Source organism: Periophthalmus magnuspinnatus, chromosome 9 (assembly GCF_009829125.3).
Source record: "Periophthalmus magnuspinnatus isolate fPerMag1 chromosome 9, fPerMag1.2.pri, whole genome shotgun sequence".
Lineage (NCBI taxonomy): Eukaryota > Metazoa > Chordata > Actinopteri > Gobiiformes > Gobiidae > Periophthalmus > Periophthalmus magnuspinnatus.
This window is the reverse complement of record NC_047134.1, coordinates 9,505,787-9,524,318: the sequence shown is the minus strand read 5'-3', so window position 1 is coordinate 9,524,318 and position 18,532 is coordinate 9,505,787. Positions and strand designations below refer to the sequence as shown.

General features: G+C 42.4%; 1 protein-coding gene across 1 annotated transcript; it reads left to right on the top strand.

Moving 5' to 3' along the window:
- Positions 1-2,718: 2,718 nt before the first annotated feature.
- LOC117376051 (kazal-type serine protease inhibitor domain-containing protein 1-like) lies at positions 2,719-17,257 on the top strand. The gene is made up of 7 exons (XM_033972456.2): positions 2,719-2,785; positions 3,628-4,019; positions 5,612-5,728; positions 6,603-6,673; positions 13,002-13,162; positions 13,248-13,395; positions 16,996-17,257. The coding sequence occupies exons 2-7, from the start codon at positions 3,712-3,714 to the stop codon at positions 17,076-17,078; spliced, it is 888 nt and encodes a 295-aa protein (XP_033828347.1). The 5' UTR covers positions 2,719-2,785; positions 3,628-3,711; the 3' UTR covers positions 17,079-17,257.
- The last annotated feature ends 1,275 nt before the right edge of the window (positions 17,258-18,532 follow it).

The following is an 18,532-nucleotide window of genomic DNA, read 5'->3' as shown; positions in this document are numbered from 1 at the left end:
TGGGAATGGCCATGAGCAAAAGTAGGAAGGAAAAGGAGAGTCAAGAGTCACAGATGGCTGTCACAGATGGCTTCAACGCCTGTGATAAGGGCCCTGGGGGAAGTGACACTGGAGATGAATTCTTCACCTGGGAAGGTGGTGATGCTGCTGACTTGTTCTTTGGGGGAGGTGGTTGTGGTGCTGGTGGCGACTCCTTCGCTGGGGGAGGTGGTTGTGTTATTTGTGGTGCTGTTGTTGGTGCTGAGAAATTGGCTCAGTCTCTCGCTGGCACAGCTGGGATGCTTCTCTCATTCCTCTTTTCTCTCACTGGCCCAGGACCCTGACCAGGCCGGTGCCTCAGAGTGTGAAGAAGGTTATCTGTTAGCACTGTCACTCCACCTCTGCTCAGGTGCAGGCCATTCCCCTTCAACATTCCTTTTGTTTCCAGAACCGATCAAACTTCTCAATGTAGTCAATTGTCTGGACGCACACTAAAACAAATATCTGTGTTTGTACCTCATTAATTTGTTGTTGATAGTTCCAACAGCATTCACAGAAAAAAATAATAAAACATTTTGTTAAAAAAGCAAAGTAAAGAAGGAAGCAACAGGAGCAAGCGAGGTTTGTGTCTGTACTCTTCAGAAACAGGAAGTATGCCCAATGTATTCAAATCATAATATTATTTTTATGTATATATTTATTACTAAAGTCTTTAGTTTAATTGTGGTTAGTTATAGTTTAAGTGGGTTTATGGTTTGGTCCAGCTTTTTACTGGTTTGGTCTTGGTTTAGCCCTGGTTTAGTCTTAGGGTAGTCTTGGTGTAGAGCTGGTGTAGTCTCGCTTTAGTCCTGGCTTAGTCCTGTTCCCTCCGTCCCTCTGTCGTGTTTGTTCTTGTTGAGGTGATGCCTATAACAGATGTTTCTCACTTTTATTGTGGAGAGTGCTTTTACTGCTGCTGTTTACCGCCACACACACACAGGAAATGACCCCTTTTCACTATAAAATAGAGATCAGGAGTCTAACTATGGATCTGTACTTCCATGAGTCTAATCCACAACCTCCTACTGAGGGAGGGAGACAGGATAACCACTCTGCCACAGTAGCACAGGAAGAACATTCAGCAGTAGCCTGTTAGTGGCACAGTTGAAGTAGTTATAGTAATAGTAACAATAATCCTAGTAGTACTAGATCAATATTAAAATAACTAATAGTTGTAGAAGTTGTTGGCCAATTATAATAGAACTAGTAGTAGTTGTTGTAGTAGTAATACAGTTGTAGTAGTAGAAGTAGCAGTAGTTCTAGTTGTAGCAGAAGGAGTATTGGTAGTTGACTAATAATAATTCTAGTAGTAGCTGTAGTAGTAGCAGTACTTGACTAATAATAGTAGTAATAGTTGTAGCTGTGGCTGTAGTAATAGTAGGTTAATATTAAAAGTAGTAGTAGTAGTCTTCTGTTTTAATGTTAATTTTATGATGATTATTTGTGATTTGATTTGTGTGATTTTAATATTCTTATTTTGTAAAGCACTTTGAATTATCTTGTGTCTTGTGTACGAATTGTGCTATACAAATAAACTTGCCTTTCCTTGCCTTGCCTAGTAGGCTAGAAGTATTTAACTAATAATAGAGGTAGTTGAAGCTGTAGTAATAGTAGGCCTAGTACTAGTAGGCTTACAATAAAAGTAGTAGTAGTAGTAGTAGTAGTAGTAGTAGTAGTAGTAGTAGTAGTAGTAGTAGTAGTAGTAGTAGTAGTAGTGGTAGTAGTGGTAGTAATAGGCAAATAATAATAGAAGTAGTAGTTATTGCAGTAGTTATAGTAGTGGTATACTAGTACTAGTGTCTGTGTGAAGCTCATCTGTAAATGTGAAATGACAGAATTGTTCTGTTGAGAGAATAAAACCACACAGAGACAGAGAAACCATCAAACATCTGGAAACATGAATCCCAGTCTAAATCTGATTCAGAAAGGACTAGACGCGGTTTAGACCTAGACTAAAATAGGTCTGACCACAGCCTGGAGACCGAATCAACTGGGATTTCACAAGAACCAACCGAGGACTAAGGTAAACAAAGTCCAGGGCGAGAACTAAACCAAGGGGAAAATGGCCCAATCCATGGGTTTGAGAATAGAGCTGTCAAAAATATAAAAATTGGATACTAATCGATACTGTTTTGAAACATTTGAGCAAGTTTTGATACTAAAAAAGTCACGTTCACAGGACAGAAATGAATCTTTCTTGAATTGCTTTAGAGTGATCTTGAACAAGAAGACTAATGATAAAGGGTTACTCAAAAATGTATGAATGGAACAAAACACAACATTCTAACATGGGTTGAAGCTCACAAAGAGTATATTTTATTTCATATATTCCCCTTAACATGGACTAAATCCATTTTATAAACAAGAACTTAACTAGATCCTTCTTTCTCTCTACACTTCAATGATTGTGTGGTAATGATATTTAGGTGCCGTGTCTTATCGTTATAGCTAGATTGTTTGCATGGTCTCGTCTTTTATTGTGAAAGGTCTGAGCGGATCTCGTTGCGTCCTCTCTCTCGTTTTGACACAGCTGCTGCTTCACTTAAACGTCTCCCATGTCAGATCACCATCACAACCGCGTCTTCCTCTCCGGACCCCGAGTCTGTGGGCGCAAATCCCGGTCTAGGTCTGCGCTCGGTTCTGCAGGATTTTACGGGACTTTACCCTTCGGCTTTTTCCGCCTGATTCCGCCGCGGTTCGGACTTTTGTGGATAATTAATTTTACTTTATTTATTTATTTATATTTTGGAGGTAAAGAGATTCTCAGGTAAACTATAAGTGGAAAAAAGCACTTAGATTTAACAGGGGGGATTACAGAGACGTTTTTAGACATGTTTCACATATTTTTCCTCGATTAAATTAAAAAATCTTTGATTGTGTTGGACCTAAACGATTTTTGTAAAACCATAACCGTGGTTACGTGAAACTACGTTGTCGTAAATAAAGGGCGCAAATGAAAACAGTAATTTTCTGTTGATCAGCTGCTCGAAGCTGATTGGTCAGAATCCAGAGACACGTGTTTATGTCATATCCATAAACTATTATTACACTGTCAGGACATATAGGCTGAGTTAGTCCTGGTTATTCGTACTTTGGATCTGGTTTAGTCCCGGTTTAGTGCTATTTTTAGTTTAGTCCTTTTTTATTTAGTCTCAATTAGTCCTAGATTAGTCCTAGTTTATGTAGACCTGTGTTAGACTGTTACACCTGGTATAATTCTGATAAAGTCCTAATTAGTCTTTGTTTAAAGTTGGTTAAGATTCTGTGGTTTAGGTTCTGTCTTTGAGTACAGTCCTGGATTATCGTAGTTCTCATTTGGACGTATTTCAAATGGTTCTGGTTCTGTTTAGTACCAGTACATTTTTTTACTCGATTCTTCAAATGTAGTCTGGCCTTGGTCTAAATCTGGTTCATTGTAGTCCCAGACATTCCTTGTTTTTCCTTGGTTGTTCAGACTTGGCTGAGTCCTCGTTTATGTAGGCCTGAGTTAGATCTGGTGTACTTCTGATAAAGTCCTAGGTTAGCCCTTGTTTAAAGTTGGTTTGTCTTTCTGGCAACTAAAGGTTTGGACTAAAGCTGATTCATTTTAGTCCCATTCCTGTTTTTTAGGATACTTGGTTATTCAGAACGGGTCCATTCTTGGTCTGGATCTGGCTCATCTTCAAATCTGATTTAGATCTGGTTCAGATCATCATGCAGTCTGTGTTGATCCTTGTTTGGAGTTTACACCTGGTCTGGACTTTTCCGAGCTCCACCCTGGAACCGTCCTCGGACCCTATCTTAGACCCATCCCCGGACTCCATGGACCCAGGAGCAGAGCAGAACTTGGCCCCTGGCTGCCCCCCCTGCGACCCCCACCTCTGCCCTCCTGCTGTGGGCTGCCGGGCAGGGGTGGTGCAGGGGGTCTGTGGGTGTTGTGAGGAGTGTGGGAACATTCTGGGACAGAGCTGTGACCCAGGACCCGAGCCGAGACTGCACGGACTTTGCGGCACCGGCATGAGGTGAGACAGGGCCATTGCTGCTATAAATGTAAGGTAACAAATTTTGAAGTGCAATATATTGCTGAAGTAAATATAGACACTATACTATAACATCCATCCATTTTCTTCCGCTTATCCGGGGCCGGGTCGCGGGGGCAGCAGTCTAAGCAGGTATAACACAGGTATAACATTGAAACCATAAATCAGAATTATCCCCCAAAATATATTCTAAATTTACAATATTTTTATGCTGCAATAAATAAATAGCAGAATGTAACATGTAAATGACCTATATGGCTATTTTCTGGTCTATGTTGTAATGTTGTTTCCTCATCAAAAGCATACCTGGAATTGTATTTGGTTTCATTCGCACATGTTTAAAACACAAAATTCAATTTAATTTTGTTTTTAAACTCCACATACCTTCACTGGAATCATTTGGATAATTTTAGCCCTAGAATTGCCAAACTAATGAACAAAAAGTGAAAGGTAGCTGTTAACTTAAAATTTAAACTTAAACTTAAAACTACCACTTCATGACTTCACAAGGTGAAACGGAGCATTTTGAGCTTTGGAAATATAGACAGACTGTACCAACCGGGCACAGTTGCTCAGTTGGTGTTTGTCCACTGATCTGAAAGTTGGCGTCTCGAATCCCATTCATGACATAAAGGTCTGGTTGAGTGGTCAGATCCACCGACCCACAGGTTGGTGGTGTGATTCCAGCTCCCACAGATGACTGTCCTTGGGCAAGACACTTAACCAGATACTGGGAGCATGGGAGTGAGTGGGGGGGTTAGTGGTTCCTTGATGTAAAAAAAAGCTTTGAGTGCCTTGAAGAAAAGTACTATATAAAAATGTGACCATTTACTATTTACTGACAAAGGACACAATCAGTGTGTGTCTCACCAGCTGTTATCCCAAAAATCCTTGGAATGAAGATCAGTAAGATCTTGGCACACATGATCATTTCTCTGGGATGACACACTCTAAACAAGGAACAGTGATGCCTTTTCAAACAAAACAGCACAATCACGGATCAAGTTAATTAAATGGTGACCCAACAGAGGAGAAGGGCGGTTAGGACTAACCTGACAAATTTCCCAGAAATACTCCAGAAATGTATGCAGTATTTTATAAGTATATTGTGCAGTATCACAATTATTGTTACATTCCTTTAGAAATATCACAATATAGATTCCAGAAAATAATTCAAGCTTACTGGTTGGAAGAATTACACAGCATACAGCATCACATTGTGTTGATGAGACAAGAGCCAATGCCCACAAGACAAGACGAGAGAGGAGATTGAGTCCACGAGAATGAGACGACTAAATTTTCAATCCAGTTCACTATTTTGGCCTCACAATTTATTCATTTATTTTAGATTTTTTTTTTTTTTTTGTCATTATAGCATTTTGTAACTAAAGCTTCATAACTAACTCATTTAACTAACTATTTTTTGTCTTAATGTAAAAACAACTCGCAGAAAAAAATCTCACACAGTGAGTATTGTGGTAATTTTGTCTCATGAGATCTTGTCCCATCTTTGTAAATATCCCATATGTCGACAAGATCATCACAACGTTGTCACACTGTTGTGCTAAATCCAGGTGTGCTGTGGATCCTCGCCCTGGAGCGCGCTCAGCAGACGACCAGGATGAGCTGCTGTGTGTGTGTGACCAGCAGGAGGCGCTGTGTGGCAGTGATGGCAACACCTACAGGAACAGGTCAGTCTTTAAACACACTGCAGAATTCTTGTAGTATTCAAAGTGGGGATTGTTTTGTTTGTTGTTGTTTATTTATTTATTTATTTTTCATAGGGTTGGAGTGGTTTCTTTTTGTATACTGTTTACTGAAAGGCAAAAGTAAAATTTACAAAAAACATTATAGTAGCCTATATTTTACAAACATTTGCTTATGAGTAATGTATGCAAAATATAGGCCAGAGATTGCATTGGCCCAGACTTTGTGCATTATTTAACTTCAATTTAAAAATCTCCTCCTCGACAGTTACTACAGTTACTCTTACGGGAGTAATAATTTCTCCAAGTACTTTTTACTTGTACCACTACCTATTCCTGCTACTTGGGTAATATTATTCTTTTTTAATATTACTATTATGTAATGGTTGTAACTCTTACTTAAGAATTCTCGTTTCTGATCCATGTTATAATGTTGTTTCCTCATCACAAACAGACCTAGAGTTGTGTTTTGCTTCATTCACCCATGTTTAACATAGAAATCCTGCATATTTTGGGTGAGTTCTTCTCTCAAATAGAAAACAATCTGTTCCACCTTGTGATACAGGAAATGCTCCACTGTGTTTTTAAACTCCAAACACCTTTACTAGAATCATTTGGATCATTTCAGTCCTAGAATTGAAATATAGACAGAGTAATAATGCAGGATTACTCAAACATGTGTGAATGAAACAAAGCACAACTCTGGGCATGTTTTTGAGGAGGTAACAACATTCTAACACATATAAAGCTCAAAGTAAATTTTGTGTAATATAGGACCTTTATGGTAAAATGTTTTACTCTAGTGCCTGTAGATAGATTATATGATTGGTTTGTACCCTTTCCATGTGCTGTGTTCCAGGTGTGAGTTCAGGGAGGCAGCCTTCTTCAATCTTCTGCTCAGAGTCAAAGGGAAAGGACCCTGCAAAACGGGTGAGATGCAGTAGACAGAGACAGAATGCAGACAGATCCTTAGTCACATACAAGGACACGCTACATCAGGACAGCTCAGCTTTATTTAAAGGCATTGTCTTAAAAACAACATTGCGTGGCTGTTGGGGACAGTGCAACTGGATTGGCAGACCGGTCCCCCTTCTCTGTATGAGAAGGGGGACCGGAGGGTGTTCCAATTACAGGGGAATCACACTCCTCAGCCTTCCCGGTAAAGTCTATTCCAGGGTACTGGAGAGGAGAATCCGACCGATAGTCGAACCTTGGATTCAGGAGGAGCAGTGTGGTTTTCATCCCGGTCTCGGAACACTGGACCAGCTCTATACTCTCCATCGGGTCCTCGAGGGTTCATAGGAGTTTGCCCAACCAGTCCACATTTGTGAATCTGAAGAAGGCATTCGACCGTTTCCCTCGTGGTGTCCTTTGGGGGGTGCTCCGGGAGTATGGGGTCCGGGGCCCTTTGCTAAGGGCTGTCCGGTCCCTGTATGACCGGAGCAGGAGCTGTCTTCGCATTGCTGGCAGTAAGTCAGACCTGTTCCCGGTGCATGTTGGACTCCGCCAGGGCTGCCCTTTGTCACCGGTTGTGTTTATTATATTTATGGACAGAATTTCTATGCGCAGCCAGTGGCTGGATGTTGTCCTGCAGCAGGCCCTGGGGTGGTTTGTAGTCGAGTGTGAAGCGGCTGGGGTGAGAATCAGTTCCTCCAAATCGGAGGCCACGGTTCTCGACCGGAAAAAGGTGGCTTGCCCTCTCCGGGTGGGTGGTGAGTCTTTTCCTCAAGCGCAGGAGTTCAAGTATCTCGGGGTCTTGTTCACGAGTGAGGGAAGAATGGTGGATTGGTGCAGTGTCTGCAGTGATGCAGTCACTATATCGTTCTGTTGTGGTAAAGAAGGAGCTGAGCCGGAAGGCAAAGCTCTCGATTTACCGGTCAATCTACGTTCCTACCCTCACCTATGGTCATGAGCTCTGGCTAATGGCTGAAAGGACAAGATCGCGGATACAAGCGGCCGAAATGGGCTTCCCTTACGAATAGGATGAGGAGCTCGGTCACAGAGGAGGAGCTCAGAGTAGAGCCGCTGCTCCTACACGTCGAGAGGAACCAGTTGAGGTGGCTTGGGCATCTGCTCAGGATGCCTCCTGGACGCCTCTCTAGGGAGGTGTTCCGGGCATGTCCCACCAGGAGGAGGCCCGGGGAAGCTGGAGGACGTGTCTGAGGAGAGGGAAGTCTGGGAGTCCCTGCTTAGTCTGCTGGCCCCGCGACCCGGCCCCAGATAAGCGGAAGAAAATGGATGGATGTATGAATGTATTAAAATGTGAAAAACCATACTCCATCCATCCATCCATTTTCTTCCGCTTATCCGGGGCCGGGTCGCGGGGGCAGCAGTCTAAGCAGGGACTCCCAGACTTCCCTCACCCCGGACACGTCCTCCAGCTCCTCCGGTGGGACCCCAAGGCGTTCCCAGGCCAGCCGAGAGACATAGTCCCTCCAGCGTGTCCTGGGTCTTCCCCGGGGCCTCCTCCCGGTGGGACATGCCCAGAACACCTCCCTAGGGAGGCGTCCAGGAGGCATCCTGAGCAGATGCCCGAGCCACCTCAGCTGGTTCCTCTCAACGTGTAGGAGCAGCGGCTCTACTCCGAGCTCCTCCCGTGTGACCGAGCTCCTCACCCTATCCCTAAGGGTGCGCCCGGCCACTCTGCGGAGGAAGCCCATTTCAGCCGCTTGTATCCGCGATCTTGTCCTTTCGGTCATTACCCAAAGCTCATGACCATAGGTGAGGGTAGGAACGTAGATTGACCGGTAAATCGAGAGCTTCGCCTTCCGGCTCAGCTCCTTCTTTACCACAACGGACCGATACAGCGACCGCATCACTGCAGACGCTGCACCGATCCGCCTGTCAATCTCACGCTCCATCCTTCCCTCACTCGTGAACAAGACCCCGAGATACTTGAACTCCTCCACTTGGGGCAGAGACTCACCACCCACCCGGAGGGAGCAAACCACCTTTTTCCGGTCGAGAACCATGGCCTCGGATTTGGAGGAGCTGATTCTCATCCCAGCCGCTTCACACTCGGCTGCAAACCGCCCCAGTGCCTGCTGCAGGTCCTGGCTCGAAGAAGCCATCAGGACAACATCATCTGCAAACAGCAGAGATGAAATCCTGTGGTTCCCAAACCAGGCCCCCTCCGGCCCCTGACTGCGCCTAGAAATTCTGTCCATAAATATAATGAACAGAACCGGTGACAAAGGGCAGCCCTGGCGGAGTCCAACATGCACTGGGAACAGGTCTGACTTACTGCCGGCAATGCGAACACAGCTCCTGCTCCGGTCATACAGGGACCGGACAGCCCTTAGCAAAGAGCCCCGGACCCCATACTCCCAGAGCACCCCCCAAAGGACACCACGAGGGACACGGTCGAATGCCTTCTCCAGATCCACAAAACACATGTGGACTGGTTGGGCATACTCCCATGAGCCCTCGAGGACCCGATGGAGAGTATAGAGCTGGTCCAGTGTTCCATGACCAGGACGAAAACCACACTGCTCTTCCTGAATCCGAGGTTCGACTATCGGTCGGATTCTCCTCTCCAGCACCCTGGAATAGACCTTACCGGGAAGGCTGAGGAGTGTGATTCCCCTGTAATTGGAACACACCCTCCGGTCCCCCTTTTTATACAGAGGGACCACCACCCCGGTCTGCCATTCCACAGGTACTGTCCCCGACCGCCACGCGATGTTGCAGAGACGTGTCAGCCAAGACAGTCCCACAACATCCAGAGACTTGAGGTACTCAGGACGGATCTCATCCACCCCCGGAGCCTTGCCACCGAGGAGCTTGCCAACCACCTCAGTGACTTCAGCCAGGGTGATGGACGAGTCCGCCTCTGGGTCCCCAGTTTCTGCTTCCTCCTCGGAAGACGTGACAGTGGGATTGAGGAGATCCTCAAAGTATTCCTTCCACCGCCCGACAACATCCCCAGTCGAGGTCAGCAGCTCTCCACCCGCACTGTAAACAGTGTTGGTGAAGCACTGCTTTCCCCTCCTGAGGCGTCGGACGGTTTGCCAGAATCTCTTTGAGGCCGTCCGATAGTCCTCCTCCATGGCCTCCCCGAACTCCTCCCAACCCCGAGTTTTTGCCTCTGTGACTGCCCGAGCCGCGGCACGCTTGGCCTGCCGGTACTCATCAGCTGCCTCAGGAGTCCCACGAGCCAACAAGGCTCGATAGGACTCCTTCTTCAGCTTGACGGCATCCCTTACTTCCGGTGTCCACCACCGGGTTCGGGGATTGCCGCCGCGACAAGCACCACAGACCTTACGACCACAGCTACGAGCAGCCGCATCAACAATAGAGGTGGAGAACATGGCCCACTCGGAGTCCATGTCTCCAACCTCCCCCGGGATCATACTAGTTCATTTAATTTTTTTTTTTATTCACCACTTACCTTATGCATTCTGAGCGTCTTAATTATTCACCATGACAAGTTTAAAAGCACTTTTCACAACTTTTTGAGACCGGAGCGGAACAGAGTTGTGCCGTCACGTTAATGCTAAGAACAACTATGTGCATGCCGTTACCATGGAGACAGCCCCAGTTAGACAAAGAGGGCACTTAAAATACCTCTAGAGCTATAAACCAGCTCCTGCTCACAAATAAACCACAAAAGAGCCCTCGTCAAACAGAGCAGACACAGTTTATTCAAAATCATATCTGTTTTATATTAGGCTTCATAGACTGGACCAGGGCTCCTCTGGACTCCATAAACCAGGTCTGGTTTAGATGGAGTAGATTTTAACAGGGGCCTGTCTCCAGCTGGGGTGCATTCCCATCATGCTTTGCTGCAGGAAATGCCTCTAAAAACGTCAGAATCAGCTGAAAAAACACCCGACACTTCCTCTCAGTCTGGACCAGGTTTGAACCAGGTCTGTACCAAGTCTGGACCAAATCTGAACCAGGTCTGGACCAGGGTCTGGACAACAAACAAACTACACTTGGCTCAAACCCAGAATCAGATGGTACTAACTCATACCCAAATATTGTTTTCTGGATTTCTTAAATCATCCAGTTAGATAAAATGAAAAGGTATGAAAAGGTATTTTAAAGCCCCCATACTAAATACTAAACTTCTTTTCTTTTTATCAAAAAGCTTAAATAATGTTCTAGAGATTTGTTTGTTTAATTCATGCATAATGCCTCTCTCAGAGCCCAGCTGCTAGCCCAGAGCGGTTTTGTAGTGGTTTGACGCTCAGACTCAGAGCAGTGCTGTGCTGTTGTGTTACCGATTTTGAAGCTGCACATGCCAGACCATGTGTTCACACCATAGCTATTCATTTACTAAGCGAAAAGGCAGCAGTTGTCCCTGGTGTCTCTCAAAAATAGACTCCTATTGTAATTAATGCGGAGAGCCCTGCTCATCCATGTTTAAAAGCCCACTCACCTTCACTGGTTGATAGCATTAGTTGCATAGCATGTCGTGCAGAGACAGGCTCACCTGTGCAGACAGAAACAGACTCACCTGCGCATACAGAGACAGGCTCACCCGTGCAGACAGAGACAGACTCATCTGCACATACAGAGACAGGCTCACCCGTGCAGACAGAGACAGACGCACCTGCACATACAGAGACAGGCTCACCTGCGCAGACAGAGAGGTGCTAAATGTCTTCAATCTGAAACTTCTGTCCAGTTGATAGAATTGGATTTTTCTTTTGCTATGCATCATACCTGGATGACTGAGGGATTACACAGACATGACCTAACTAGGGCAGTGTAAAAACGACCTAAGTGACCAAATTAAAAAGCATAAATAACACATAATACAAACCCTTTATTAATTTACTATAGAGCGCTCTCTTCTGGTGGATTGAAGCAAATACCACAAACAGAGCCTCATGTATTCGCTGCTATAATCAAGCTCTATTATCAAACCATTAAAGAATAATGGCAAAACTATTGTCAACATTCGCTAATGCCCCTTCACAATCTGCTCCATTACTCCCTCTCTCCTGAGTCTCAGGGCTTTGGAGAGGTATTTAAATGGCTGTTAGCCTTATTTCCTTGTGTTTGTGATTGTATGAGAAGGGCTTTTATAAGGGCAGTTCATGGTTTAGCCTGGACCTGGGGCTAAAACAAGGACTCTGATGTGAAGGTGAAAAGGCGTGGTGTGAGCACAGACAATGCCTGTGTGTTTGAACCTCACAAATCCCACACTTAATGAAGCCTTGAACACAGCACAAACAGGACCATGCCAAGACCTGGTTTAGACCTGGTTTAGACTTTGGACTAAACCAGACTCAGATTATCTAGACTTGTACAATGTTTACTGTTAAAACTTTATGTTAAATTATATTATGCAAATATGACTCTTGTGAGATTTACGCCATGTTGTTACATAATCAAAAACAGACCTGGAGTTGTTTTTTGTTTCATTCACACATTTTTGACTCATCCTTTATCATTAGTCTGTGTACATCTCCAAAGCTTAGAATGTTCTGTTCCACCTTGTGATGTCATGATGTGGTAGTTTTCAAGTTAACAACTCCTTTTACCTTTAGTTCAGTAGAGATGGGGATTTCCAGGGCTGAAATGATCCAAATGATTCTAGTGAAGGTGTCTGGAGTTTAAAAACACAGTGGAGCACTTCCTGTATTATCACATGACATGACAAGTGGAACAGTGTTTTCAGCTTGAGAAAATAACTGTTAAATGTGTTAAATGTTAAATAATGTGTGAACAACATTATAACATAGATTAAAAAATAGCGTAGTATGGGCCCCTTAAGTATTATGTGTCTATATCATGTAATTACATTATCACTTAATGAATACTCCCTCTCTCTTTTTCTACAACCCCCACCCTTTTTCTCCCTCTCTCGTTCATCTCTCCAACCACTTTCTTTCTCACTCTCCTCTCATTTCTCTGCCCACCCTCTTTCTTTCTCCTCTCCCTCTTCTCTCTATCCTCCCTCTCTCCCGCTCCTCCCCCTTATTCATATTCTTCCCCTCTCCTCTATCTATCCACCCTCCTCTTTGTATTCTCTCTTTTTTCTATCTATATATTCTATATCTCTTTCTTCTCTATTCCCTTGCTTTCTTTCTCTCTCTTTTCCCACCCTTTTTCTTCCTCCCATCTCTGTATTCTCTCTTGCCCTCTCTTCTCTCTGTCTTCTTTATCCCCTATCTCTTTCTTTATTTCTTACTCTCGTCTCTCCCCCATTCTGTCCTCTCTCTCCCCTCACTCCTCTGTCTCTCCACTGTCTTTCTCTCTCGCTCCCCTTTCTCCCTGTATCCCCCCCCCCCCTTTCCTCTCGTAGTCCCCATTATAAAAGTGCCTCCGCAGACTCAGGTGAACAGTTCAGGCTCTCTGCTGCTGTTTTTGTGTGAGGTTTATGCATTTCCTGCGGCGACCGTCGAGTGGAGGAAGGAGGGCCAGGAGGGGTCGCTACCTGGAGACGACCCCCACCTCTCTGTACAGGTAAATGTTAATGATTTGGTTATTAACAAAAATCCAAATTTCATCTGAAATACTATTACATTTGTGTTTCCTGTCTCTGTTCCAGTCTAGGGGTGGGCCTCTGAAGTTTGAGCTCTCCAGTTGGCTACAGATTGAGCGGGCAGGACTTCAGGACGCGGGGACCTATCAGTGTGTCGCTCGAAATAAACTGGGGACAGTGTCGGCATCAGCCCAGCTACGAATAATGACACAAGGTAGAGTTAAGTGATGAAGTCACTTCCGGGTCCAGCCAGCTGATTTCTAGCTTTTAGCCTTTTTGTTCCTTATTCATCAAACAAGAGACATATGTTTAACTGCAAATTCTATGAAATATGAAAATAACATAGGATTGTGTATGTTAAATCCCTCTGTTGTCCAGGTATGGTCCATAGCAAAAGAAAAAATTGATTCTATCAACTGGACAGAAAGTTGTTGTTTTTTTGTTGTTTTTTTATAGTAAAGACGTTCTGGACAGATTGCCAGTAGATATTGCTGTATATCTATCTGAATGGAGAAGACAACTAAACAGAAACTAACAAACCTATTTGTTTACAACTACTGTTTGTTAGCTAGATCTATTGAACTACACAAAGTGTGAACTGAGTCATTTCTTGAATAATTGTTCAGGCTCCTAATGGGTGTTCTCACACCTGCACACATGAACAAAATTGTTGGTACCCATCGGTTAATGAAAGAAAAACTCACAATGGTCACAGAAATAACTTGAATGAGAAAAGTAATTATAAATAAAAATTCTATGAAATTTAACCAATGAAAGTCAGACATTTCTTCTCGACCATGCTTCAAGAGAATTATAAAAGATATAAACTCATGAAACAGGCCTGGACAAAAATTATGGTACCCTTAACTTAATATTTTGTTGCACAACCTTTTGAGGTAATCACTGCATCAAATGATTCCTGTAACTGTCAATGAGACTTCTGCACCTCTCAGCAGGTATTTTGGCCCACACCTCATGAGCAAACTGCTCCAGCTGTCTCAGATTTGAGGGGTGCCTTTTGCAGACGGCATGTTTCAGCTCCTTCCAAAGATGCTCAATAGGATTTAGGTCATAGAAAATACTCATAGAAGGCCACTTTAGAATAGTCCAATGTTTTCCTCTTGGACATTTTTGGGTGTTTTTAGCTGTGAGTTGTGGGTCATTATTCTGTTGCAAGACCCATGACCTGGAACTGACACCAAGATTTCTCTCTAGAATCCTTAGTCTAGATAGTCTTGAGATTTCATTGTACCCTGCACAACCCTGTTTCAAGACACACTGTGCCAGATGCAGCAAAGCAGCCCTAGGACATAACAGAGCCTTCTCCATGTTTCACTGTAGGGACAGTGTTTTTTTCTTGATTTGCTTCATTTTTCCGTCTGTGAACATAGAGCTGATGTGCCTTGGCAAAACGTTAGATTTTTGTCCCATAGGGCATTCTCCCAGAAGCTTTGTGGCTTGTTAACATGTAGTTTGGCAAATTCCAATCCTGCTTTATTAATGATTTGTTTTCAACAATGGTGTCCTCCTTGTTCATCTTCTATTAAGTCCACTATGGCTCAAACAACGACGGATGGTGCAATCTGACACTGATGTTCCTTGAGTTTGAAGTTCACCTTTAATCTCTTTAGAAGTTTTTCTGGGTTCTTTTGTTACCATTCGTATTATCCGTCTCTTTGATTTGTCATCAATTTTCCTCCTGTGGCCACTTCCAGTGAGGTTGGCTACAGTCCCATGGATATTAAGCTTCTGAATAATATGTGCAACTGTAGTCACAGGAACATCAAGGTGCTTAGAGATGGTCCTATAGCCTTTACCATTAACATGCTTGTCTATAATTTTCTTTCTAATCTCCTGAGACAACTCTTTCCTTTTCTTCCTCTGGCCCATGTTGAGTGTGGTACACACCATGTCACCAAACAGCACAGTGACTACCTGTAGCCCTATATAGATGCCCACTAACTGATTACAAGATTGTAGACACCTGTGATGCTAATTAGTGGACACACGTCACGATGGTCGTGTCCCAATTCACCAAATGCACCGTTCGAAGGTACCCTTTGAAGTACTCCCCTAAGTATCGTTCGAAGCACCCGGACAAGAATGGGCACTCCTCAGTGTAGTGTAGCCTGTCCCATTTCTTGCCGAAATGGGACAGGCTTACACCACAGACCGTACTTCCACCGCTGTCTGTGTGCGTCTGATACGTACGTTACATACGTTATTTTTAATTATTTATTATTTAATAGAAAAAAAAGTCAAGATGTTGTTGTCGCAGGCGTTTATTTCTGTTTAGATTGAATATCAATAGGCAAATATAACTTCCGAGGTGATTTTTTTTAACAATTGTGCCTACTTCATAACGTTAACAAAATATGGCTTGTGAAAACGTAATAACAGAGACAGAGGTAACCAATATCATTTTTACATTCATAGTCTATAAACCAGAGACCACTCATTAGTTGTATATAAAGTGGGATATTGCAGTTTAACGATTCAGTATTTGGGCCAGGTTTAATTTGATCTGTGGCTAAACCACTTTAATGCCAGTAGAGGGCGCTGTTTACCTTCTATGCCATGACAGTGAATTTCATCTTATTGTTGTAAAGTATTTTCTAGCCGTGCAGCACTACAACAAACTGGTATCCCGATTTACTAATGCTAAGGTAAATGACACGTTCCCACCAGGGGGCGCAGACCTATGGAATGCACCTGAACTCATTAAGATGTTGTGCAGACCAGCGTGGGCCATATGAAGACACACACACACATTGGGGGGCCTTATAAAAGCTGTCACATGCACATCTCAAGACTCTCTTCTATCCTTTCCGTAGAGTCTGTTGCTTCATTGTTCACTTTACCTGTGTGGAACTCATTAAACCCTTCAGAATTTATGTTTTAGTCTCTTGATCCTCTTGCTTACACCAGAAACGGACATTCTTACATTATTCTTATTATTGCAATAATAATTTCTAATGATAATAATTTCTTCTTTTTGTTTAGGAATAACTAGACAGTCCTTTATTCAATGTAACTCCCCTCTTTTTTAATCATCAAACTCACAGGCCTTTATTCAAATATTTATTCAGATTTAACAGTTTCATGTCGCAATGTTGTAGGTGAGGTAAACCAGTACAAACATTTGAACATGTATTGCACAGCGCACTCCATGGACATTATTTTCAGTCTTTTCTAGGGATACCATCATTTTTGTCCAGGCCTGTTTCATGAGTTTATTTTTTTAAGTAATTCTGTTGAAGCATGGTTGAAAAACAGGGTCTGACTTTCATTGGTTAAATTTCATAGAATTTTTATATATTATTACTTTTGTCAGATTCAAGTTATTTCTGTGACCATTGTGAGTTTTTCTTTCATTAACCGAAGGGTACCAACAATTTTGGCCACGTGTGTATTAGCATACTAGTTATCACTATTGTCTTCCTTTTTTATTTATGTCTGAGGATGGAATTAAAAATATAAATCATGTCTAAACCTCGCATTCCTGTTCAAAGATGTTTTTCCTAACAAAAATTGCCAAAAAAAAAAAGGCTACAACAATCACAACTGAACCTGGGTTGCCAGTGCCTTAACCTGCAGACAGAGCACACGTACATGTTTTTCTCATTCCCAGTATATGGACATATTGAATTGTATTGAGAACCAAAACACCAGATAAATGTGACATCATGTTCAATGTTTTGTTATTATGAATAAATTAGCATTACAATTGTTATGGAATTTAAGAGGACCATACTCTCTTTTCTGATTGACTGCGGCCTGTTTTCTTTGCTCTGATTGATCCCCTGTCTTGTAGAGGATTTATCGTCGTATTTGGCCAACAGTATCTCAGAGATGAACCAGCTTTTGGACCAGGACTACGACCAGGACCTGTACTAAACAAGAGACCTCCTTCCTGCTGCTGTTTTTGCTCAACCATGCCATAATGTTGTTTTTTCATCAAAAACATCCCTGAAGTTTCATTCATATGTTAAGGGGTGGGTAGAGAAGTCAAAACTGTATTTAAGTAAGAGTACCGTTACTACAATAATATTAATCATGTAAATGTACAAAGTGGTGGTCCAAGAAAAGTAAGAGTAAAAAAGTATTTGTAATTGCAAGAGTAACTTAGTGATTCATAATAATTTTGAACTTTGAATTAATTGAATGGACAAAACATTAAATAATTCACAAAATCTGGCATTTTCAAAAGATAGACTATAAACATTGGTCTACCCAGGAATATCTGAAAAAGCGACTCAAGAAACACAAATGTTCAAATCATTTAACATTGTCAACGTAAAGATTTTGTCACTTGTAGCTATAGTGGGAGTAACCAGTACTTTTACTAGTACTAGTAAGGGTATTGTTATTACACTGTAAATCATGCCTTACTAATCATAGGAGTAAAAATATGGTGTCTGAACACTACTCAGAGAAGTATTTTATGCAAGTGTTATCCAAGTAAATGTGCAGAACTTCAAGTAACTGTACTAACCACTGTGTAGATTTATTAGTAATCCTACATATTTAGGCAGTTTGTCAACAGCACTCAAAACATTCTGGTCCACCTGATGATATCATTAGGTGGTGTTCCTCTGTGCATTCTCACCTTCAATGGACAAGAATTTTAGTGCTAAGAATGCCTACACCACAAATGGCTAGCTGCATTTTTTTTTATTTATGTGTGAATCAATGAAAAAAACAGTGCCTTACATTCAAAATTGTGACACTTAATTATTATGCTATTTTGTGTTCTAGTAGTATTAAAATTGTAGCTTCTTTTGTAGTTCTGATTTACAGTTTTGATGAAGATCCTATTTGCTATTATTTTGGACCGGACTGTACCTTATGTTGAACGTTTGGCGAAAGTCTTACAAAATATTTAAAAATGTACGTTTTCATAAAAATGTTAGAACATTAATAATGGTTTTGTTAAGATTTTTTATAAAATATTGCGAAAAGCTGTAGACTACTGGTTTAATGGTCTACCATCGCCCTCTGCTGGAGATAACACACAATGCAATACATCATAAAACTTGGATGCTACTTGTAAAGTCCAGATAGTACTAATAACCTTTTGTTTTGCATTTTAATTACTTATTGCAACACCCATTTCATGTGGTAGACTATTTAATGGCAAATATAATATTTTTTTCTGCAATATGGCCAGTAGGTTAAAACAATTTCTTGATATATTAAATTTAACAGTGTAACCAATAAAGGGGTTATGAATTGATTAATTTTGAGGGCGCATCCTATTTTTGTTTAACAGAAGAACGTACAGAGTTTCAACCAATCACAGGCCTTCACATACTGCCATCATCCAATCATGCAGTCCTTAACGACCAATA

Excerpts from the sequence above, each read along its gene's own strand:
- LOC117376051 (XM_033972456.2), top strand. The coding sequence starts at position 3,712 with ATGCAGTCTGTGTTGATCCTTGTTTGGAGTTTACACCTGGTCTGGACT. Across the intron at positions 5,729-6,602 it reads GGCAACACCTACAGGAACAG|GTGTGAGTTCAGGGAGGCAG; the intron begins GTCAGTCTTTAA and ends GCTGTGTTCCAG. Across the intron at positions 13,163-13,247 it reads ACCCCCACCTCTCTGTACAG|TCTAGGGGTGGGCCTCTGAA; the intron begins GTAAATGTTAAT and ends TCTCTGTTCCAG.